The sequence below is a fragment of the Seriola dumerili genome, unplaced genomic scaffold, assembly GCF_002260705.1.
Source record: "Seriola dumerili isolate Sdu_G_001 unplaced genomic scaffold, Sdu_1.0 BDQW01000301.1, whole genome shotgun sequence".
In the NCBI taxonomy this organism is placed as follows: Eukaryota; Metazoa; Chordata; class Actinopteri; order Carangiformes; family Carangidae; genus Seriola; species Seriola dumerili.
In genome coordinates this window covers 1,265,305-1,289,950 of record NW_019174556.1, presented here as the reverse complement: position 1 = coordinate 1,289,950, position 24,646 = coordinate 1,265,305, and the positions used below count along the sequence as shown (strand labels likewise).

General features: G+C 41.8%; 1 protein-coding gene across 1 annotated transcript; it reads left to right on the top strand.

The window, feature by feature from the left end:
• Window positions 1-5,887: 5,887 nt before the first annotated feature.
• On the top strand, window positions 5,888-24,294 carry LOC111231395 (putative methyltransferase NSUN7). Its single transcript, XM_022758470.1, has 13 exons — window positions 5,888-5,966; window positions 6,947-7,084; window positions 7,845-8,027; window positions 9,781-9,839; window positions 11,615-11,751; window positions 11,965-12,117; window positions 12,596-12,779; window positions 13,673-13,886; window positions 13,997-14,140; window positions 14,741-14,842; window positions 15,116-15,233; window positions 20,866-20,986; window positions 23,380-24,294. The coding sequence occupies exons 1-13, from the start codon at window positions 5,924-5,926 to the stop codon at window positions 24,292-24,294; spliced, it is 2,511 nt and encodes an 836-aa protein (XP_022614191.1). The 5' UTR covers window positions 5,888-5,923.
• The last annotated feature ends 352 nt before the right edge of the window (window positions 24,295-24,646 follow it).

Genomic DNA, 24,646 nt, shown 5'->3' with positions numbered 1-24,646 from the left:
ATAGTCAAATATGCAGCGTATTTCTTTCTTCATCATACTAGCTCCTGTTGAAACAACGTGCTGGGGTAAGGAATAATGCAGGGAGGGATCCTTCACAAACCAGTGGTGTATCAGTTATGGAGATAAGGGTGGTTTTATTTAAGGGGAAGGGCAGGGAGGATTGTTCAAAATTTTATGATGTCTTTATCGGCTGGTGTTTCTATATACACCTCCGCACTGTTTAAGGTCACCAATAAAGATACAAAGCTCATCAGGAGGCAGAGGTTTTGAGATTTTAATATTGAGCTGAGAAAACACTTTGGTCACTTTTAGGGCCTTTTTTTAAATGGTATAATTTATATAAAGTAATTTATATAAACTTAGCAGAAAATTAGTTTTACTTTCCATTAAGCTATATAATCCTGTGAGAAGTATCTGTAAACAAACCTGCGTTAATGGATAATTCTGGTTTATTATAAGACCTTAACTATTGTGAAATTACAGCCATTGTTTCTTTTGATTCATGATAACACCGTATTCTTTAAAGTAACTGCTGAGATGTGGAAACATGGCCCAATCACTGTATCCTTGATCACTGTGGAAAACTCTGAGTGCACAACTATGGCAAGTACTGTAGACTGTTAGCTTAGCTTAGCATAAACACTGGTAACAGAGGGAAACAGCTAGCAAGGCTCTGTCCAAAATTAGAAAAACAACTACCAGCACCGGTAAATCTCACTAATTATACAAAATAATCATGTTATATCTCATTTGTTTAATCAATGAAGTGTAAGAGGTTGTTGTTACCAGCTGTTTCCCCTTGCTTCCAGTCTTTATGCTACACTAAGATAACTGTCTCTTCAGCTGCTGGCTATAACTTCACATTTACTGCACAAACACAGTTTTGCTATTAATCTTCTCATCTATCTCTGAGCAAAAGAGTGAATAAACATTTCCCCTGACATTAATCTGCTCCTTTAATAGTTATAGAACGGATATGTAAAACTACTTAAATAAGGTTTTACGCTGTAATAAACTGGAATGATCCATTGACAGCTAAATGAACTTTTAGTTTACACACACAGAGACTTGCAGACGTGCACATGCTGCCTTTTCACGGGGTGTAAACAAAAGCAAACTCTCCCCACAATAAGCAGCTCAGACCCTGCCCTGGTTGCTACACAATAGAAAGAGAGACCTGAGACACACAGAGCAGAGATTCCCAGGAAAACAGTCCAAACTGATACTCCGAACGCCTGACGACAACACACAAAAAAGAGACAGGGCAGTGTTATCTATTCACTTGCAACAAGTGGGTCCAATCGAGCCGTCACACACACTGTAAGGAAAACTGAGACAGGAGGAAAACTAGCATCGTGTTACTATTGTATCTGGTGGTGAACTGGATTTTTGATGTCAAATTGTTTCAAGTAGTGTGTGTGTGTGTGTGTGTGTGTGTGTGTGTGTGTGTGTGTGTGTGTGTGTGTGTGTGTGTGTGTGTGTGTGTGTGTGTGTTTGTGTGTGTGTTTTTGTCATAGCCTACCTCTGGTGACAATTTTCCGACTAAACACCAGTTAACTGGGGACAGCTTGTCCAACTGGGGACAAAAGCCGTGTATCCAGTTTGGAAAAAGCAGATTTTTGGGTCAGTGGTTAAGGTTAGGGTTAGAATGAATGCCAGTCTCTGTGATGACCTTTGACAGTCGGTGTGTGTGTGTGTGTGTGTGTGTGTGTGTGTGTGTGTGTGTGTGTGTGTGCCAGTTTATAATCAATGTTTATGACCTCGCTGTGGATCTTGTTGTTTGAATGTGAATCTGTTGTGTGTCATCTACCATTCTATCTCTCCCTACTCTCTCTCTCTGATGTTTCTTGTTCTGACCTTGTACTTTACACAAAAGCAGCATTCTCCACTTTGCGACAAGCTAAAGTTAATGCTTATGTAGAAGGTAGAAGACTGTGCTGTGTGTGTGTGTGTGTGTGTGTGAGAGAGAGTGAGAGAGAGAGAGAGAGAGAGAGAGAGAGAGAGAGAGAGAGAGAGAGAGAGAAAGAGAGAGAGAGAGATGTGGGTCTAATAGATTCTAATTGGGTCTTGATGAGTGAGCAAGATCACACTGGGATCAAGATATGTGGACACCCCTGTCCACATATCTTTGTCTAGACGTTGCCTAGGCATTTTTTATTATTATTGATTTGTTTTTTCATTTAGGTTTTTTGGTCTTTTAATTAACATTTTTTCTTGACATTACATTTTTATTGATTTTGAAGAAAGGGTTGATACATGGCATCTAGTAGTAAATGGTGTGTGTGTGTGTAAAAAAAACAGCCAGACCTGAATCATAGCAGCCAGGGCAGCATTCCTCTAAAGGAGTTTCCTGCACAGCTAGTCCAAAACCCTCATGTAGGAAATGAGGAATGACTAAGTTCAATGACTAATGATATAAGTTTTACATACAAAAGTGAAAGACCAGGTCCACGATATAATAAAAACAAAACCTGTCACATCCACATAAAACTAAAAGCCACTTTTCACATGTCAATTTTTACCTTGAATCAATGGGACTCATGGGATGCTATCCCTACTACTACATTTACCCAATGTTTTAAACCCTGTGCTTTAGCTATTTAACACCTCAAAACAGTTCTGGAGGCTGTGATCATACCCACCATAACATCTAAGGAATTACTGAACCAAATCATCCACTCAGGGCCTCAACAACTTTCAACAAATATTGTCTCAATAATGTAAATTTCAAGCCACCAGGACACCCATACAATAACATTTTAGACAAAAGTATATTTCCATTGCATTTATGGAAACCATTTAGGTTCCTTTCTGTTTCAATGTGACAATGTTGATGCACAAAAAGCCAGTTAAAGAAATGATTTCCCAGTTTGGTGTGGAAGACCGTGACTGGTCTGCACAGAGTTCTCAATCCAGTTCAACAACTTTGGGTTGAACTGGAACGTCAACCATGACTGATCGTTCAACATCAGTGCCCAACCTCAGTAACGCTCTTATATTTAGAGGAAAGCCCTCCCAGGAGAGTGGAGGCTGTTGGAGCAGGTTATTAAAGTCCATAGTCTTGATATGAGATGTTCAACAGCCGAGTGTGGGTGTAATATTCGGGTGTCCATATACTTTTGGCCATAGTGTGTAGCACACAAGGCCCTTTTTTCACAGTCGATCAACTCAAGGTCAGTCAAGTGGACAACACACACACACACACACACACACACACACACACAAAAAAGAAAAGTGGAAATACTGTGTGTGATTGACACATTAGTGTGTGAAGTTGAAGGGTTGTGAGTGTGTAGGTAAATTGATTAAGTAAAGAGTGAGAAACAAAGAGAGAGAAACTCCTTGCAGCACCGTACAGCTTCCCGTAAAGATTAGACCTTTATTGAGAAAATTCCAGGTCGGCTTACAGCCGCACGACCCGCCGTCTCCAACCAGGCCGATTATTGAATATGCCGTTACACACACAAACACACACGCACACACACACACACACAAACCCAACACATGCAGAGCAACTGGAGCCCTGTTGTGAGGCGACATTGATGACGCGTGTTGGATGGGATAATCTCTCCAGCTGTACTCTCACCCGTGGAGAAGTGAGGCTCATTTGGGCCTAGAAAACTCACTGAGGTTTTTTTTTTTTTCCATACACTGATGAACCCCTTCCTGCTTTTTTTTCTGGCAACTTCTGTAGCTTATACTGAGCACTGGTAAACTACACAAATCCACTTCATCTGGCCTCTTACTACTGAATAAGAGACTAGGTTCAAGTCTGCTCGAGCTGTTTTTCAAAACAACAGCAGAAAGACTGATGTGAAGAGTCTCTTTAGTCAGAGCAAACACAGGCCAGAGAGTGGCTTTGAAATGGGTAACACACACAGGAATATGGCTGCACTGCAACCCTGGTAAACCTCAGAAATGTGTCTCCCTCTGTTGGTCTTGTAAAGACGTTACATGGCTTTTATTTATGGCATCAGTTTAAAGAGGAGATGCTTTTCTTTCAGGCAGGACTATGACTACTAGTCTTTTCCTGAAGCAAGAAAATGTCCTGATTTCTTAACACTGGTCAACCTGGTTCATTAACAGTGACTGTGAGTCTGGAATTCAAAGTGGTCGTAGTGAAGAAGTTGTAACGCTCACCAGTGAAAACTGACATTCATGGTGGTAAAGAAGAGTTTGAAGTGATCATTTCAGCTGCTGATTTTACAGAATGATCACAGCACACTTAAATAAAACAGAAAAAGTGCAACATACATTTATATATATTCATTTCTATTTTGACATACAGCAGCCTACATATATTTTGTAGGCAAGGCGAGGCAGTGTTATTTATATGGCACATTGCAGGTAAACTCAATGTGCTCATTAACAACTTTGGTTAAATATTGAAGTGTTAGGATTAGTGTGAGGCAGAAAAAAATTATTTTATTCTGGATCATGGATCAGGGGTTTTGTCATCGACATGGCTAAAAGTAAAAATTTAATTCTGAAGAGAAAAATATTTACTGGAGAGCAAATGTGACAAATAATGCCTGTTTAACCAGTTTGGCTGCCATGACAGTCCTTATGGTGAATTAGAAGATGGACAACTGAAGACTGTCAGTGTTGCAACTGGAACTTTCTGACTCAGCATCGAAAGAGACGTCAGCCTTGTCAAGGGAGTCAGTAAAAACTCCAGGAAACTGCAATTCAGGTTTTTCCATTCTCTAACCTGCTCATGCTCAACATGTTACATATTACTCACCATACAAAGCCTATTATTTCTGTATTTATGTTTTTACATCACTGATCATTTCAAATTGGTAAAACTTGCTTCTATTCAACGTTGTTGTGACATGTAGGATGACATTTCCTTCGCAACATTTGGCAAGAGTAAAAGGTTAAGTAAATTAGTGCATGTGTCCTCACGCAGTGCTTAGCTAATATAAAACATTTTGTGTGGGAGGGAATGCGAAAGCACAGTGGGAACCAGTGCTGCACGCTCCCTATAGGGACATGCACACAAGCTTGTATGTCAGAGGTATAATTATTATCAATAGGAAGGGCAAGTTTTGACAGGAGTTTTCCCCTCCGCCACGGCAGCATTAAGTACAACACTGAGTATACATGTGTAAATATATGCCTGTTGGTATGTGTAAGGATATATGTATATGCATGAATGTATATGTGCATATATGACCATGCATACATTGTTTTGTATTGTGTGTATCTGTATGTTTTTCACGCAAAACACAAACAGGAACCGACTTTCCACCCTACAGCACAATCTATCTATCTATATTATCATTAGCAGGAGTTACCTGTACTATGTCACGGTGTTCAGTAGGGGGCAGTGTCAATCAGATCTGCCTGTGACACCTCACTGCCATCACTCATGAGGAGACAGTGCAGTATGAATAGAGGTTACAGCAGGTCCAACTGGTCAGACATAGTTCTGTATACTGGCACGTATCCAATGCTGTCTTTACAAGCCAACACACTACATCAACATACACAGACACACACTCATAAACACACACAGTAACTGCCCGTCAGAGCAGGTGACCATTGTGATCCCTTCTATCTCAGTCCTCATGAATGGATCCACAGATAAAAGAGCCTCAACATCTAAACCGGCCTATTACAGCTGCCAGTCTCATAACAGTGACGACACATGATAGTAACTTATAAATGGTCAGGAGTTGTCATATGACGAGTACATTATGTATTTTTTACTGTATATCTGTCACAGAGATAAAAGGCCTCCTTCATTATCATATTGTTGCCATGGCATTTCAAACTCAGGACTCTCCAGAACAAAACCATGCATGCAAAGAGGTGATGAGTGCATGACAGGCTCTAGTTCATTGGGACAGAGTGTGATACCCGGTGCACAGTAGGGAAACAGTTTCAGAGCAGAAACCAGCTGCATTTCCTTGAGAATATGAGCTGTGTTGTTCCCATGAGGGGGATTCTGAATGACAAAGGTAAGACCTGCTATGCAATTTTAAACAGCCCATCATCGTCTATGCAGATTACACTAAGCTGCTGTAGCCTTTTCTTCCAGTGCTGCTCTTCTAAAGTGGACTTAGAGTTTCTCCTGTGCCGGACAGGAAACTGCTTCACACTCATTAAATCACTGCTGTTTGATATTCATTAATTTATTCCATTTGCACTGACATGGCTTTATTGGACACGTTGCACATTTCTGGTCAGTTCCAGCCTTCATTCGCACTTAAACATTGATGAGTGCTGTAAAAGCCGATTACACTCTATCTGTGTTTCTCTCTATTAATCCAGTTTAATTAGAGGCTAGTGGTCCCTGCAAACTTTTGGATGTTAATCCTTAAGTCAAGTGATGTCACCAAGTACCCACACACTACTGGTTCAAACTGCATCCTGCAAAACTCATATGTGTGTGTGTGTGTGTGCGCGTGTGCGTATGTGCATGTTTGAGAAGCAGCTGCACAGGGATGAGTGAAGCAGGTCACTGAGAGGTGGACCTTTGTCCGGGGTCGGACAGCAGCCTATTATTTATTCATGCTGATGTATCTGACCGGCCACCTAATTGCACCAGGAGGAGCCCAATTACCCACAGAGGCCTAACAGCCGCACTGTCTCACATTCAGAGAAACTGGAAGGTGGATCACATGTCAGCCATGACTGATGCCATGCGTCTTATTTACATTTGCAGAGCTCAGGTTCAACTCTGTAAACAAACAAAGTGTGTGTCTGTTTAGATGCTCATTGGTTTAACAGCGTCCGGCTGGAGCAAGAAGGAGAAACAGACATATGTGCTGAGGGAGAGGCTGAAAGTTGTTTACAGGAGTGCTTGACAAGTGTTTGGTTTATTTGCTGTGATCATGGCAGACAAAGGTAAGGTCTGGTAGTCTGCTGTTTTTTTATTTTTCGTTGTTTGTTTTTGTTTATTACACATACAAACTCATATCCACGCACCCTGCTACAGTGGGCTCCAGCAAAGACGTGAATTCGAGCTCTGTGACGGAGGAGATCCAACATGAAGACCACGACCGGCAGACCAACAAGGAGCCCCCCTCATTTCTACTTCCTCTCCCTCGTCTTCTTCCATCTTTACCTTCACCAGGTAAGACACAGCTCTGAATCTTTCAATATGTTATCTCACACTGAGGAATTTTAATCATATACAAAAGAATTCAGCCTTATTTTCTAGTGCAGTGTGAGGGGTCTTCATATTCTTACGTAAGAGTGTGTTTTGTGTGGTTTTACGCTGATCAATCATATGACGATAAAACATTTAACAATCACTCGGGGCTTTTATTGTGGAAAGACAGACAAGGCTCTCTAGAGTCAGGTTGCAGTCACCTATAGCTGAGCTGTACGCACCAGATGAAGCAGAAAGAAGAAAACAAAGCAGCCATCCAACTTTTGAAACTTTATCCTAAAGTTAGAGTTTCAATCCTTCTACTTTCATTTAGTAATAGGCCTTTTCCACAGAAGATACTTTGATGTGTCCCTGTAGGAAGTAAATAATGAGGTCGGCATTTCATTTACATAGTTGCTTCAGTTTCAGGGTCAAGTCAAGTTCATATTCTATTGCTAGCGCACATTTCATACACAAGGCAACACAATTTGCTTTTCATGAAATGAACAAAATTAATGAGTTCTAGTATTGTGCACACTGGCGCACTGTCACACTGTCATGGCTTAGTGGGACACTTGAACGAAACACTATTTTCCTCTCCTTCTCCTAATTTCTCTTTCCTCCTTTCATGACATTTCCTGACATCGCTTCTCCAATTTGTTCCAATAATCTATCTTACGAACTTCTTTACCACCTTATTCCTTACTCCCTTTTTTCTTGCTCATTCTTCCTCTCCCCGCAGTCTCCCCACCGTCAGATCAGGCCTATCTGCAGGCATCGGCCATTTTCCAGCAGCTGCGTGAGGAGAAGCCAGTCGCACTTCAACTTCTGCATTATGGGAAGAAAACGGACACGCCACTACCAGAGAGTGGAGACAAAACCACACAGAGACGGGCCTACCAACTCGCCTTCAACACACTCAAATGTACGATTACTCTGTGTATGAATTCCTGAAGTCGCTCATATTGTTTTAGCAGTTAAGGGTAAATTTAGTTTTGAGATTCAAGAAGTGCCTGGAGAGGACAGACTCATAGTTAAACATAAAGTCAGGGAAAATTTAATTTGAACCCCTCTACTGCTACCTCTGCAGACCCTACCCACCTCCCATTAGGCAGCCTTATCTCTATAATGAATAGCAGTGGAGCTGCAGCATGTGTCTACTCCAATATTCACTTTTGAATAGCAGCTTCAACTGCAGACTGTAGATTAAATAGTATATAGTCATACATTTTTTTTTATCCATGTGATTCCAAATTACTTGAGCTGGAGGTGCAGCAGATGCCTGTATTGGAGGTGATAAGGAGGTGCATGCCATGAGCAAACACACACTCGGACTCATACAGTAACCACACATAGTTCTGCATACAGTATCTGAACACACATGTAGGAGGTGGCTGCTCTGTAGACATGCAGTTAGTTTTGTTTTTATTCTGTCAGGTGTGAGAGATGTTGTTCTCAGAGATGTCTGCAGCCAGCTCAATACAATAGAGGTCAACGGGCTGAAAAATAACTTTTATACTTACAATGGGTCAAAGTCTATTCTCATGTTACCCTCAGCACTGCAAACCATTTTAGCATCTTTCAGCTCATTGTTGGTTTGGGTCACTGTCTCCATTCTCATCTAACCCAAATCCAGCTGTATGCAGCTGTTTTCACCAAAAAAAAAAAAAAAAAAAAAGCACCAAAAATCTGTTACTAGCTCCACACCAAACAGCAGACAGCCACCATTAGCAAGAAGCTGGAGAATATAGCGGAGAAGGTAGCAGCTAAAGAGCCAGATATTTCCCTCAGGAGTTGTTGGAGAACAATCCAGAGCTAAAAAAAAGTGAATACTGGATTAAATAGGCAACTGTTTGCTGACATGTTAGCCATATCAACTGTACATATACGTAATGCATCAGTGTTGTCTTTTCAGCTTGTTCTTGCGACCCAATAAAAACAATGAAGGCTGTTTTAAAAAATAAAAATTCAAAAAATTCAAAAGCGTCGTGTTGACCTTTAAATGTGGCCAAATGAGGAGACTCAAGCAGAGATCTTTAATTAAGCATGGAGTGCAGTAGATTGACAAAAGATCAACATCTTGCCCAACCTCAACTTAAATACCCTCCCACTGACCAATTTAGGCGGACTAAATCATTGATGGGTGAGTCTGCTTCTCAAACATGGAACAGACAGGAAGTATAAATTGCCCCTGACTCCACACTAGACTCTATTGATTGGTGAAGAGGATACAGGTGAGATAAACATTGCGAATGTGTTAGCAGTCCTTAGTGTACCACCGAATAACAGACGGCCATCATGCCTGCTTAAGGTACTCGCCTGACTGCTACTCTCTGTTCATGCTTTGTGCAAGACTGACTTCCATGGCTGCCAAGAACTGCAGGCTGATCAACCCTCCTATGTTGCACAAGCACAAACATTAATTCACACCCTGATGGAGGATAATCTCCATCACAGAAGCTACTTTCAGAGTAAAGGGGGCACTATTTTTGTGATAACTTAATTTAAATGTCACTTTTTTGTTGCTATGAGAACTTCAAACAAAATTACATTTACCTTATTTCTCCCGGAGTGGTACTACATACCTGAGAAGACACGGCGTGACAGCACATGAAATCCAACTGCTGTTTTAATTGTTTCTGTCCATTAACAACATTGTTTTGTTTTTTTTCTTCTAGACCAAGATTTACTCGAGGACATCATCATTGACAGCTGTTTCCACACCTCTCAGCATATTGTGAGTCCTGCCAGATTTTTCATGAGTGGTATCAAACCCAAAACTGATTTAAAACCCTTTAGCGTTTACTCACTGATTGTTAAACTATCTGGGAGTTATCTGTTGTCAAATGAAGTAGCTGTGCTCTCTCCGTCCATATGAGTGTGCTCCATCAGAATATGGTAAAATGCTGGCGAGGGAGACGGGGATGCGGTTAAAGGCCATTTGTATTCAGATCTGTGCGTAGTCTGGCCAGTTATAGGTGGCAAATGATGCATACAGGAGAGAGACAGACGCACTATCCAACTGGGAGACTGTAAATGACACTATAAAACACTGCGCAATGACAAATACATGGACAAAAAGAGGCACACTTAGCTTGTGTGGGTGTGTGCATGTGTGTAAATGATGACTTTATTGAGGGATGGGTGAAACATAGAGAGAGGTCGTTAGTCTGCAAGTGTGACTATAAAAACTGCCACACAGCTGCTTGTGATTCCACACACACCTTTACTGCAACATACATATTCTAACGCCCACACACCCCCTGAGAAAAGAGGTTAAGGGGAAAAGATAGCCATAAGGCAAAGATGGGAATGTCTCATCTTCTGTTTTCCTTAATGCGATTATAATCAATATTGTTGTATTAACAATAAATCGACTACCTGCATATGAAAGGAAACATGCAGACAATTACCACCTGACTGCAGTTCAGCTCTACAGAGAATTTTAGTGTCTTTCTTATTGTTTTGGTGGAGAAAGTGATTCTGAAGAAAGACTGTTTATATTTCAACTCAACAACAAAACAAATACGCCCCTCCCCTCAGTGCTCCGTCAGAAGGTCCACCCCCTAAATTCATGGATGAATGAAGACACACTGGCAGAATGGCAGGCTGTTACCAACACTCTCTATGTGCCTGTCATTCAGGGTGTAGCACAGGCCAAGTGGATAAATCCAGGGTGGAATTTATTGCAGTCTCCACCATTGGAGAGCCTCACCGATGTTAACGCTGCTCTTCGCCCTTGCCTGATCATAGGACTTAATTTCTAATATTTGTTCCTCTGACCTTCTCCTCTTTGGTTGCTCCTCAGCCACCTCTCCTTTTTGTCAATGCCAGTAAGGAGTCCCAATCACTCCCATTCAAAACTCCACAAGGTCTGGTGGCGATGAAAGGGTAGAAATTCTCCTTATCTTTCTCCTGGTAATCCTTAAATCGCCACTATCCATTAGCATGTGGCAGATTTCCCCCATCTCCCCTCATCTCTTTTTTTTGTCCTGAGCACGACCACTCCTTGCTGCTGATTGGCTGGAACTGTTTCCAGACACAGCGAGCAGTATTTTTTTTTAGCAAATAAGCTCTAGAAACAAATAAGCTCTAGAAACCCACTCTACATTAGCTGCCCAGCACCACCAAAAACAGAAAAAGTTAGCAATTAGCCAGTAAACTTGGTGAAGCATTCAGCAGCTAAAGAGGCAGACGTTACCCTCGGGAGTTGGTGGAGACCAAACGAGCACCAATAAGGAAGTTAATATTAGACTTAGTTTCATCAACTATAAATGAATGCTAATGTCGCTCTGTATCTGCTGGATGCACAAATAGGTAACTGTTTGCTAACACTTGTAGCATATCAATTTAAATGGTGAAAATACTGTGTCAGGTTTAAGATCAATGCAGGTTTAAGACGAAATGGATGATGGTAGTATCACTGGATATGATTAAAGTACTGATGATGACCTAATGATAACGATCTTACAATTATGATGATGTGGGTAATGAAAGTCTTCATGTTTGCAGTCCGCTGACTTGTTGCCGTTGGCGATGGTGATGTTGTTTGACCTCCAGGACCGAAGGTTTTTGTTGCGTGAACGTTCAACAAAGGAAGGAGAGGAGCCTCTACAGGAAGTCAGGGACCTGGAGACTAGTCTGCACAGGTGTGTGTGTGTAGCTGTCAGGTGTTAACATGTATTTATATACTGCAGCTCAGAAAATGTTACATCAGCTGTGTGTTAACCATTTTTCTTAAATTAGGTAAGGTTAAATCTGGAAATCACCAAAGACTGAGATGGTGTGATCTGAAGTACATTTACCATGAATCGGTCTGTTGTATGGTGTGTGTGTTTACGTGTGTGTGAGGGTTTATACAGGTGTAAGACGAAGCTGGCAGCATCTTTAGCTCGCTGTAGAGTGAAACAGAATCTGCAGAGTGTCTCCTGTTTTCTGTCTGATTCTGTCAAGACCAAACAGCACCGAGCAAAACGTCTGCCACTTTACGCATGGGTCAATACACTCAAGACCAGGTACAGGTATTCATCTCACACTTGTTCAGAAGTTTATTCTGCTCTCATTTTTTTCTTAGTTTAGTTTATGTAAATCACAAGTTAAAATGAGAGAAGTGCAGATATAGTGAAAAAATATATTTTTCTTTTTGTGTTCTTTAGCATTGAGCGCCTGTATTTGCTAAAATATTGAGCATACTAAATGCTCGTTTGTTGGCATTTAATAGCTTTCCATTTTTCTTCTTTGCCTCACACTCAAGACTCCACACACAGTCTATTTGAGTATTAATCTGCTGGGATAGCACTGTGCACAGGAGGACATGTTGTTGCAGTACGAGGTTAATGGTTGATGAAGTTCAGTGGGGCTGAACATGAAAGTTCAGCATTCCTTTGGCTTGAGGGCAAGGAGTGCTCCTGTGGCCGTTGCTGTAGAACTGATGGGACAATGATGTATCTACATTACAGTTTGTTGTAAAATATTTTGTCTTGTACTCCGTAGTGTTGAGGAAGTGCGTGAAGCATTGCAAAGCGCTGACTTGCATGAAGTGAAGAACATGACTGACCTCAAGGATTCAACGTTCTGCAGAGACTCTCTCTGTCCAGACACACTTGTCTTCCCCCAACAGCTTCATGCGCTGCTCCAACACTGCAGCCTCACCACCACACATGTACTGAACATACAGGTAGAAATCTGCGGGTAGTGAAGTGTGTACCTGAGCTAAAAATAGGTTAAAAATCCCAAATGACAAACAGACTTTCTTCTCTGAGGAGCTTGTGAAGATAATTCTAGCAGACAGGTACAAGACTGACTGGTGGAGAAAATACTACAGATGGCAGATGAGGGAGTACAAGGGTTTATCAATTTATTTGAGTAAAAAATAAAAGTACTAACTTAAAAATGTACAGAGTTAAAGTTAAAATTACGTTTTTTAGGGAGGTCACTGGGGTCGGATATGATCAGAATGCAAGTGTAAATAACTGAGAGGAGAGATCAGACTAGATTGTTTTCAGTGAGGAAACAACATAAACATCACAAAAAATAAAGTGCACCAGCAACGTAAAGCCAGATTACTCTTGTTGTCTTACATTCTCTTACGCATCAAGAACGTTTGTCGTCTGTATGTCCACATTAATGGAGTGCACTACGTCAGTAAAATGAGTAAAAGCAAAATTAGTGGCTATACAGAACACAAAAGTCTCCAAAATGGAAATTAGAAGTTACCTAATTAAATCAAATCAGGAAAAAATGTAGTAAAATATTTTCATTTGTTTATTTCATTTGTTGGCTAATAGTCCTTCTTAGACTCATAAATACCACTTTACTTTACTGCTGTGAGAGAGATAAAAGGTTTTGCCTTTTACTCCCGCTCGATTTCCTGTTATGTGAAGTTTAAAGTCGTACATTAAGTGTAACTGAATTTAAAAAAGAAAAAAAAAAGTATGCCTCAGAATTTGCTTGAATAGCAGCACAGCAGTCTATAATGCCAGAGGCTACAGTTTTGTTATAAAAGTCCTTAATTTTTGTGTGAATAACATGTGTGCACCTGTACATGTGTGTGTGTTTGTCTCTCTGCAGGACAGGAGTGTGTGTGTGGCAGTGAGTGTGTTACGCCCCCTGCTGTTTGATAACGGTGACGTCCTGGTGGTGGGGTCTTTCTCAGGTGTGACTGTGGCTCACATAGCTGCGGTGGCTGCTGCCCGCTCGGGCCGAGTGTTGGTGTGTGGTGCTGATCACACATCTTTACAGGTAGAAGAGATTCAGGAACTACTCAAAGAAATGGACATCAAGAGTGAGTAAAAAGTAGAGACACGATATTATTTTTAAAAGAAAAAAGAAAAAAAAAGGCAAGTTGAATAATTATCTGTTGATGTTCACACTTGTGTCCCTCCACATCTGTAGATGTTCGAGTCCTGTCAGAAGCATTCAGCAGTCTGAATGAGTGGGACGCCACCGTCCAGCGCTTAAAGGTTATCATAGTGCTGCCTCAGTGTTCGTCCTCTGCCCTCAACGACCCGGTGCCCACCATCCACAGTGAACATGGAGGTATGTAATTTTAAGGAGGAAGGGATGAAATGGCGAGGAGAGAGAGAGCCCCAGGTCCAGAGTCCACCCTGAGCCCCGAGCAGCGAATCCTCACAGACTTTAAATGTCACACGATCAGTATCTGAGTGAAAGAGGGCTCCAAATGACATATGAGAAATGGGATTTGTGAAACCATGTTACCTCGACTGGGGTGTATCTTCGTCCAATAATATATGAGTACATATGATATGTTTGTTTTTAGAATGATATTAATTGTAGGTAATTACCTCGGGCACAGCCATGTGTGCAAAACATAAGATGCTAAGCTCCTAAATACTGATTTAGGAAGAGGCCCAAGCTTTTGGATACAACTGTAACTGTATATTGCTGGTGTGTTTTTTTGTTTAAATTATGGTAACTTAAATATTCCATAGACATGAGCCCTTATGGACTTATTGGGAATATATACAAATGCAGCCATTTACCATTAACATTGGAACTACGCCATAAAACAAGGTGGATAATGGAAATATGGTTCATGGTAATGTGAGTTGGTGGTGTATTTGCATTAGATCTCCCAAATATGACAAAACTGCTAAATAAGTTTCATTCTGTTGACAGACTGGGATCTATTACCAGACTTGTCTCATGGTTCTGTTTCCCAGCGCAAAATATACACAATGGCGACCCAGCAGGCACGACTATTAGCACACTCTCTGACCTGTGAGTGTACCCCACATACACACACACACACACACACACACACACACACACACACACACACACACACACAAAAGAGAGAGACATGCATGATGTTTCGAGCAGTAGTAAAAAAAAACATGATGAACCTGAAGGAGTGAATATATAAACATCACACACAAACACCGTCTGTCTTTTTTCATATAATATATACACTGGTATACTGATAAGAGGTCAGCAGAATGGAGGTTATTCTTCATTCATTCATTTCATTCTGTCCTTTTCTCCATCTGTCAGTCCCAAAGGTTCAGACAGTGGTCTACTGCACACGCTCAGTGTATCCTGAGGAAAATGAGCAGCTGGTGAAAAGAGTGTTAGAAAAAACACAGACTCACCCCAAACTGCTGCCCTTCAGGTAAACACACACACACACACACACACACACCACACACACACACACACACACACACACACACACACACACACACACACACACACGCTCTCTCTTTGTGCAGGTATTAGGTCTCTGTCTAGAGTATTTAATTATGCAATCAGACTTTTCATTAGGTTCAAACCACAAACCTAATGAGAAAACTGACATTAGTAATGAAATGTGTCCTTTACAGGACAAACATAAAGTAATAGTTTTTTTTTTTGAAAGCTAAATCTTTTACTTATGAAAGAAAGCACAACGCTGAAAGCGTGCACCCTGTTTGCCCTCTTTCCCTACCCTCCCCCTGAAACACTGCGACAGATGATTGGCAGCTTAGCTTCCCTCAAAAGGACTTTTACTTTGAAGCTGAGTAATGGTGCTCTCACTGTCACTGAGAGTCTGTCATATTGTTTTATTCTTTCATCCACCAGGGGGGTTCTGTTCTCTGAGTTCAAACAAGATGTCATTTTAGAAAACCAACCTTTATGGCTCCAATCTAAAAAACCTAATCTACTGATCCATAGCACCTATATCAACTTATAAATTGTACTGAACAGAGGTACAGTGGTGTGGTAAATCACTTTTGTTGTTTTGTAATGCTGTGTGTTGTTGACTGGTTCTGATGGACTCCAAAATGTAACACAAGTGTCAATCTGGGCACAGTTTAGGAGCCTAGGCCATGGTTCAATCAAGTCCTGTTTCTATTGGTTTGGTGCTACTTCAGCGTTCACAAGTACTGCCATGGAGATCGAGTTACTGGGACGCTGCCTCCTGCCTATCAAGGCTTTACGCATTAGCAGCAGCGCACCAAGGGTGAGCGAGAATGAATACCTTCCAAAAGTGTCTCTAATCACTGAATACAATAATAATAAGAACGTGGGAACTTATTATCAGTGTGATCAGTATGTGTTAAAGAGGTCTCTTCTCCTCTTTGAAGTAGTCAGTATCTGACAGAAAGCAACAGGAAGCCAGGAGCCACCGAGGCAGGTAAACCCCTCCTTCTAAGCTTAACCACAGCGGCAACAATTGTAACGTGATAACCTCTTTCAAGGAGTATAGATTAGCATATCTAACATATCAGAGACTTGTTAGAAAGCAAGGGGCCTTACCAGAAAATGGTTGAAGAAGCCTTGGATCAATGAAAGGACAGGACCAAAAAGGTGAAAAAGATTCAAACACTTTACTCAAGCTGGTAAATGACCAAATAAAGATGCAGAGTCCTGTTTTCTGAGACTCTTATAGAGACCCAACACCAATCTATTCTTAGACTGAGCGGAAAACACCACTACGCTCACAACTAGGGCAACACACAGCACCTTCCAGCAGCACGTGGTAAACCACAGACTCTTGACATACACAATACAAGACATATCATGAGCGAAATAAATTTTTCCACCTTGGAACTGCAGTGAACTAATGACAGACATGGTTTCATAGGTCATATACCTATCAAACCAATCCCGCCAACTTGTGGGAACGTGGGGCGGGAAAAATAAACCCAAAACTTTGTCAGACAAAGGTCCCATGGCCTTTTGAGCCCTTTCTCACTCCTCAACAAACTCCAGAGTCTGGGTCTGACTGAGGCTCAAACATGTGGCTGAGTTTCACCATCTTACACTCTTTCAGTGGTCAACCTAGTGCAAGCAGTGGTGGTGGGCGGGGCACAAGGCCTGATCCGTAAAAACAAATAGCTCAACAGGTGCTCATGCAACACTTGCATGTAACTGTAACAGAGCTTAGTGTAAATATGACAGATATAGCCACACATCTACACGTGTGTATATGTCAGTTTGTGTGTGTGTGTGTGTGTGTGTGTGTGTGTGTGTGTGTGTGTGTGTGTGTGTGTGTGTGTGTGTGTGTGCTTGTGTAAGGTTACAGTTACCAGGCTGATGACAATGTAAAGGATCAGCTGTGGTTGCCGTGGGAACAGCAGTAGTTAATCCCACAGTCAGGGTAAATGTCTGTTTTACACCTGCTTCTGCACAGAAGTCATTTTCAACCATCCATCCACTTAAAGAAATCCAAATGTTATTAGTTTTGGTCACATTAGCTCTTTTATCAACTGACTGATGTGCAAAGAGACAATCAGCAGCTGTTTCACCTGTGTGTTTACACTACTTGTTGAAGAAACTAGATCTTTTAGAAGAACTGACACTATAGTTTGCACCAAACAACTAGACGGTAGAAACTAACACTTACAAACTGACACTAAACATCTTTCTTCATATATGAAAAAGGTGCTTTTAATCAAAGCCGAAAATATAAAAGAGGAGCAATTTATTAATAAGATTTGAATTAAAACCATTAAAAAAGTAAGAATAAAATAAGATTAAATAAAATAATAATTAAGACCAATAGTTGACCAATAAAAATAATGAGTTAAAAAATAAAATAAAATAATATTTAAGACCAGCAAACCAGACTACTGAAAGGCACAGCTAAAAAGGAATGATTTCAATTTAGTGTAAAAGACGATAGCGTCAGTGCACACCTGATATGACAGAGTAAAATGTTCCAGCCACTTGGAGCATAAAAGCTAAAGGCAATTTCACCACTTTTCGTGGAGATCCAGGGAATAACCAGACGGGCTGTTCCAGATGAACTGGGTGTAAAATCACTGCAGTGTATCTGATAATATTCCTGTTTATCTGCTAAAATATTACTGAAAATATTCTTGTAACAAATTATCAGAACTTTTAAAAACGAAATAAATGATAAATACCAATTATATACAACCATTAATACCAAAATAAAGTAACTGGAAAGAGTCTGTCTCTTTTATATACACACAAATAACATAGACAATCAAATTAATAAACTGCACAAATCCTTCATCCCACAAATAGATTAACAAGAGAACCTTCTTATTATGTGAAGCCTGACCTTTCTTGCTTTCATCATCAATTAGTACCGAAATTATATACAATCATAAATACCAAAATAAAGTAACACACATTGCTAACATAACTCTCTCATAGATAAATAGATACCAATATAAACAAGACACACACATGTTGGTCAGGGCCACAGGAAGATGTTTTAAGTTGGGGGTGCTGTAGTGGGAGGAGTATATCTACTACAACTACACACACCAAAAAGCAGCAGCAGTAACAACATCCGCAGCCAGGTCTATAAAAAGGACTAAGTAATGCTACTGCACAATAATAGCTCACAATAATGCCATAACATTGAACATTGCAATACACATGTCCAAAAGCCCATTGCACACAGCACACAAGAACATATACAAATATGCACGTTTTCAACAGAGTTATATCAGTGTGATGTTCAAAGTAATTGAAAGCTGAATATTAAACTGCTCGGCGGCAGCTTAAACCAAATAACTTACCTTGAGCTGCAGACAATGTGCTCCAGTAGTTATAATAATCCAAATGTGGCCTTCAGGACGGCCTGGGTCCAGCTCCCTCAGAAGGTGAACGGGCACCACATCAACCTGTTTCCCTCTGCCGCCTCTTCACACGAGCAAAACACACAACCTGACCACACTCCGCCAATGAAGACACTTCCATTTAGCAAACCAAGTTGGTGTAAATGCACGGCTGAAAGTTTCTTTCCCAAAACATCTGGCCCGAAAAGTTGAAGTTTGGTGGCCGGAGAGGTTCCTCACATGGCGCCAGGTCAGTCCCAGCCTGACACCTGTTGGCAGCAGACTCCTCCGTGGTGGCGGTGCTAACGCTAAACTCCGGCGAGTCTCGGCGGTAATTACAACCAAACCAAAGCGATGCCGTGCTGGTGGAGGTGCTCTCCTGCAGGCTGGACTTCATCTGTGCTCTCTTTAGCTGGCGGATTGCCAAAAAGATCTGCAGTACGTTTTTCCTCCATTGTGATTTTATCCTTCGATTAGCCATCAATGCGGATGTAAACTTCTGAACCCTACTACAGAGTTGACATGACCCGCCTCTGATTGGCTAACCATCGTTGCCTTCGCTGGTTGGATTTGGTGAGGTTTAGGCATGAGGAGTGAGAGTGGTAAGGGTCAAAGTAAGAAGCATAGACTGTATATAAAAAGTAAGAAGTCTTTCTGAGGCAGAGTAGAACTGGTCATGTTAACACTATAAGAACATTATGCTCCTGCTGCAGCACCTGCACCTGTGACTGATTTTACTAATTGCATTAGTTCTGTACAGATATAGATGTTCAACCTCCCCCACCCCCCTCCCCATTTACACCGCCTCTGAGAATAGAAAGAAAATAGTCTCTCTCTATATATATGACATAGATATATAGATAACAATATAAACAAGACACACACGTGGTGGTGTGCAGACTAGTTTATTATTCTAAACGATTTCTCAGTATAATGAATGAATTGTGGTTTATTTGGCAGCTTTTCCTGCTGTGACTGATTTTACTAATTGCATTAGTTCTGTACAGAGATAGAAGCGTAACCCCCCACAGCCACCTCCCCGTCTACACCATCTCTGAGTGAGAGAGGAGACCTTCTCAGCTCAAGCTGCACAAACTAGAAAGGGCGCCCACTCTGATCCACATGGTGACACGATGAGCAAATGTAACATATGTGAGCGCCCATGTCGCCCCCAACAAGACGCCGGCTGTCCATATCTAAATCCGCCATTGAGCACACCATTAAGATAGATTTTGGTACAGATTTATTGGTCCACTGAGAATTAACCAACATTTGCTAGCGTATTTAAGGCTGAGGGCCGTTCCACCAGATGTACAATATAGTGGAACCAGCAGTGACAGCTGGCTGGACAGGGCCTCATAAACATGCTCATACTGACTGTTTGCCTAGAGACACTGAGAAGTATAGTCGTCCAACTCCCCCGTCCATTTATCTACAGTTCACAGTCGAGCATGTCTGCTGTTGCAGTGATGTTGACCATAATCTGATGTATGTCCAAATATTATTACTAGTGGTTATTGTGCCTAGTACTGAATCAAGAAACCAGACGAAGAATCTACATACAATCAGCTCTGTGAGGTTGTAGGTGTAGCCAACACAGTGGTGCCTTGAGCTAACATTAGCATGCTTACATGGTCATAGTGACCATGTTGATGGTGAAAAGGTGCAATGTTTAGCATGTTCACAATCTTAGTTTAGGATGTTCATACGCTAACAAATACTAATTAGCACAAAATAAAATGTACATCTGAGGTTGATGGAAATGTCCTTGGTCATAAACCAAAGTCTTGGACAAATGAAAACCGTGACCTGCATGTGGCGCTAAATGAAAAGTCAGGATATCACTAAAAATCATTAGGATTCATGGTGTGGGGACATCTGAACCAAACTGAATGAAAATCTTGCCAATTGAGCCATTAAAAAACAAAAACTTCTTCCTCATGGTGGTGCTAGATGAAAAGTGTTGGACTGACAGACCGGCATTGCCATCCACCGAGCCACCTGCTGAACACACTCAAAAACGAAATATTAGAGGTGCCACATGAGGTTGATTAAAAAAATTATAAGTTTTTGTATTTGCCTGTCAAAATTATTTATGGTACCTTGGTGTAATTTCCAGTGTGAAATTTCTTATGTGCAATTTACATACGTAGAATCTTTTTTGACAACTTCTCTGGGAGTTGTAGTTGCTCTGCGGTCTCACCTGCTGCTGTGCTCCTCTCTCAGGGTGAACGGTCCGATTTTCCCTGATGACTCCCAGTCAGGAGACGCAGCAGACTCCAAATTCTTCAGGCTCGAGCCATCTCAGTTCACCAACGGCTGCTTTATAGCCAGACTGTCCCGACAGGTGAGAGAGCAGACAGTGTGAGAGGGAGTGATAGAAATGTAGAGGGCAAGGTTGTCTTTGGAGATTGAGGGGGAGCAGAGGTTTTGGTGTGGTGCGTGTGTGTGTGTGTGTGTGTGTGTGTGTGTGTGTGTGTGTGTGCGTGCGTGCATGTGCGTGTGTGTGTTAGGGTCTGTTTGTTTGAGCGCTGTGTGTGATTGCTTTGCGACGAGACCTTCCAGTAGTGCTGAGGCTGCACTCTTTTACTGTCTGTCTGCTGGGAGGTCGGTCGGCTCTGCTTGTCTGCACACACACACACACACACACACACACACACACACACGCACACACACACTATTTCTCCCTGAAACACTGCAGCATTATTCCAATACTCCATAAAAAAGAGACAAGTTAAAGATGAAATACGCCCCAGCCGCTGAAACATTTCAGTACTTCAGAGCAAAGATGAATGGATAATTCTCTGTATCGTTCTTCCAGCCATCCCTCCCTCCCTCCACCCCTCCGGTCTTGTTGCATCACCTCATTGCTTCATCTATTTGCCCCCTCCTCTGTCTTCCCTCTTGCTCCACTCATAAAACGAAGAAAAATACAACAGAAGGAAATGAGATGCTACTCCTTTGATCCCCTGCAGCTCGAAAAAATGGTGCAGAGAGGGGACTGTGCTGTTGTGTGTGTGTGTGTGTGTGTGTGTATTGGAAAGATATGAACAAACACGCACACACACACACACACACACAACAGCACATACACAGGGACAGATCCTGCTCACCTTTCCAGTTGCAGTGCATTCATTTAAAATCTAATGCTCATGTCCAATTAAATGGACTTTCTCTCTCTCAGTGAGTCAAGTCACATGCAGTTGCAGATTCAGTTACACTGACACTTCTGACGTGGTTCAGCACGGCTCAGACGACTGAGTCCACTGGTCAAACTCTGCCGGTGGATGAAGGGATCTGAAAGAGATAGAAAAGAAGGGGTAAGGCAACAAAAAGTCCCCTTGAAATCTGTTTTTTATGTCTGTATAAAATTTCACGGCAATCCATCCTATAATTGTTGAGATATTTTAGTCTGAACCAAAACTGTAGGACAGAAGGCCCGACCCCACAGAAGGGCTGAAACAGACATTCTCATTAGAAAGAGGATCCATCTGAAGAAAAAAGAAGAACTGAAATATTATGTTAAACTCATCTGACAGGCTGCTATCAGTTGTGACTCTCTGTAGCATACTGCGTAATCTTCCACGTATTATAACAAACTCTCATTGTGGCAGCGTAATTAAAGTTTTGAGGCTTACAAATGACTCAAAGCAGAAAATGCTGTCAGAGTGAAAACCAGATTAAACACTGAAGAGTGAATGAAAGATGCATTTGCAGTATTTTAAGCAGTGAGCTGAACATCATTCAACTTTCATTAGAGAAGACAGTTTATGAAGATTCAGACTGACAGACGGAGATAGAGGGAGGAGGAAGGAGGACGGGGGGGGGGTTAGATGTGACATTTACTCTTTAAAATTAACTGTGGATGAAGACACCCTTTTACTCTTGTGCACACGTAGTGCTAAATTTGTGAGTGCTGTTTTGGTGTTAAAGGGACTGCTGGCTACAGCTTGTTTTGGCCCTGAATCACTGAGCACCTTGTAAAACATATTAGGAGTCCTCTCCACTCTCCTCTTCAGTTTTTATCACTGCTATCGGCAGGACTCTCTGCTCCGTCGATTGGTCAGTCCAACAATTTGGTCCAGACTGAAATATCTTGACAACTATTGGATGGATTGCCATGACATTTGGAACAGACATTCATGTCCTCTCAGGATGATTGCATCACCGCTGGCAGTTGTGGCGAAATCCGATATTAACGATGATTCTGTCCACATGTCCTTTTATAAGAGCTACAGTAAACTCTGATTGTTTGTATCTGGTTTCACTTGCTAACGATCTGCAACAAACACATGACACGACAAAATAAGCTTATTTAGCCTTTTTATCTGCTGCGGCTCCAAGGTTAGCACTAGGCCTTGCCACCTTGGAACAATGTGCAAACGCTCCAAAGCTTGAATAACAGGTGTCTGTCCTGTTCTTCCCATTCTGCCGACACGGCCTGAATGCAGCATATGTACAGTCTCACGGAGCTGACAGCATCGCCATAAAGTCTTATGAAGGGAGAAGGGAGAAAAGATAAGTGGTTTATATCCCACACTCTGCTCTGTGGGGATGTAAAAGCATCAAACCCCGTGCGATCCCTCCTCTTCACTCCTCCTCCACCTCCTCTGCAGGGTCACTTTAAGTCTGCATTTTGTTGTATAGATCTCCTTGCTGCTAAGCTACCCTTGGAGACCTGTAGTTTTAATGTGTTACATCTTCACATCAAATAAACTTAAACTGCCCCTGCTTTTTCAGGCGGATCCCACTAAGGTAGAAACAGTCCAGGACGTGTTGGCAAGGGCAGCAGCAAAGGGCCTCCTGGGTGGAATAATTCCTGAACAGTCAAAAACTGGTAAAAGGGGGAAAGGCAGGAAGAATCGTGTAGCTTCAGCCACCAGCAAACCCTCATCCCCCTCCGGCCAAGAGACACAGACAGAAAGAGGTAAAGGAGACTTCAAGGGTAGTGAAGAGGAAGAGGAGTATAAGAAGGAGGAAGATGAGGGGGGAGAGGAAGAAAAGAAGGGGAGAGGGCTTAAAGGGCGCAAGCGAAAGCTCAAGCTACGACCAAAACAAATCAGCAGGGCTCCTGCAGTCTCCAAGCATCACCCTAAAACCCACAAGAAGAAACCAACGAAGAGAAAAATCAACCAATCACATCACAAGAAGCGTCTGACAAAAAGTAATCCAAGACGAATACCTCGTCTCACACTGACGTTAATGTCCTCTGCAAAACCATCCAACCACTTGTCTCCAATCACAGCCCTTGCGCACAAGCTAAGTGACAATCCAGTGGTCAAATCACAGCAGACTGTCCTTGGCGCCGCTCCCCCTGCTGGAAAACATCTCTCACCTGCTCGTCCTGCTCCACCTACTCCCCCCGCAGCCTCCAAGCAGGTGCAGAGACGAAACACACAGCCTGACAGTGCAGTGAAGACACTGAAGGATGCAGCTAAACCAGCGAGCCCACACAAGGCCGGGAAAATGATGGTCAGACCAGAGGAAGTGTTGAAGGCCGTAGATTCTGGCCTTCCACCCATTTCCTCCCGGTCCTCTAGTTCTCTACGCAGCAGGACCGGCAGTTCTCTCTCCCAGCCTCTGTCCCAGACCTCCGACTCTCAGCGCTCCAACATGTCTGCATCCTCATCCCGAATCTCTCTGCCTGGATTATAAATCATCAACATCATACAGCAAAGCACTCCCAAGTAAATTATTCTGAATTGTTTAAGAAAGAAAGAAAGAAAGAAAGAAAGAAAGAAAGAAAGAAAGAAAGCAAGAAAGAGAGAAAAGAAAAGAAAATATTGTATTTACATTTTCATGGAAGCATACATATTTTTGATGAGCTGGATGTTGAGGACACTAGTGATGAGGCATCAAATCAGTTGATTCATTAGCTGATCAAAAGAAATTTGATATTAATAACTGCTATCACAGCAAGTCATTACTCAGGTAAAAATGACAAACATAAACTCAAGTGTGGAATTTTGCGGCACTTCTCTGTTTCATGATTGAACTGTAAATGAAG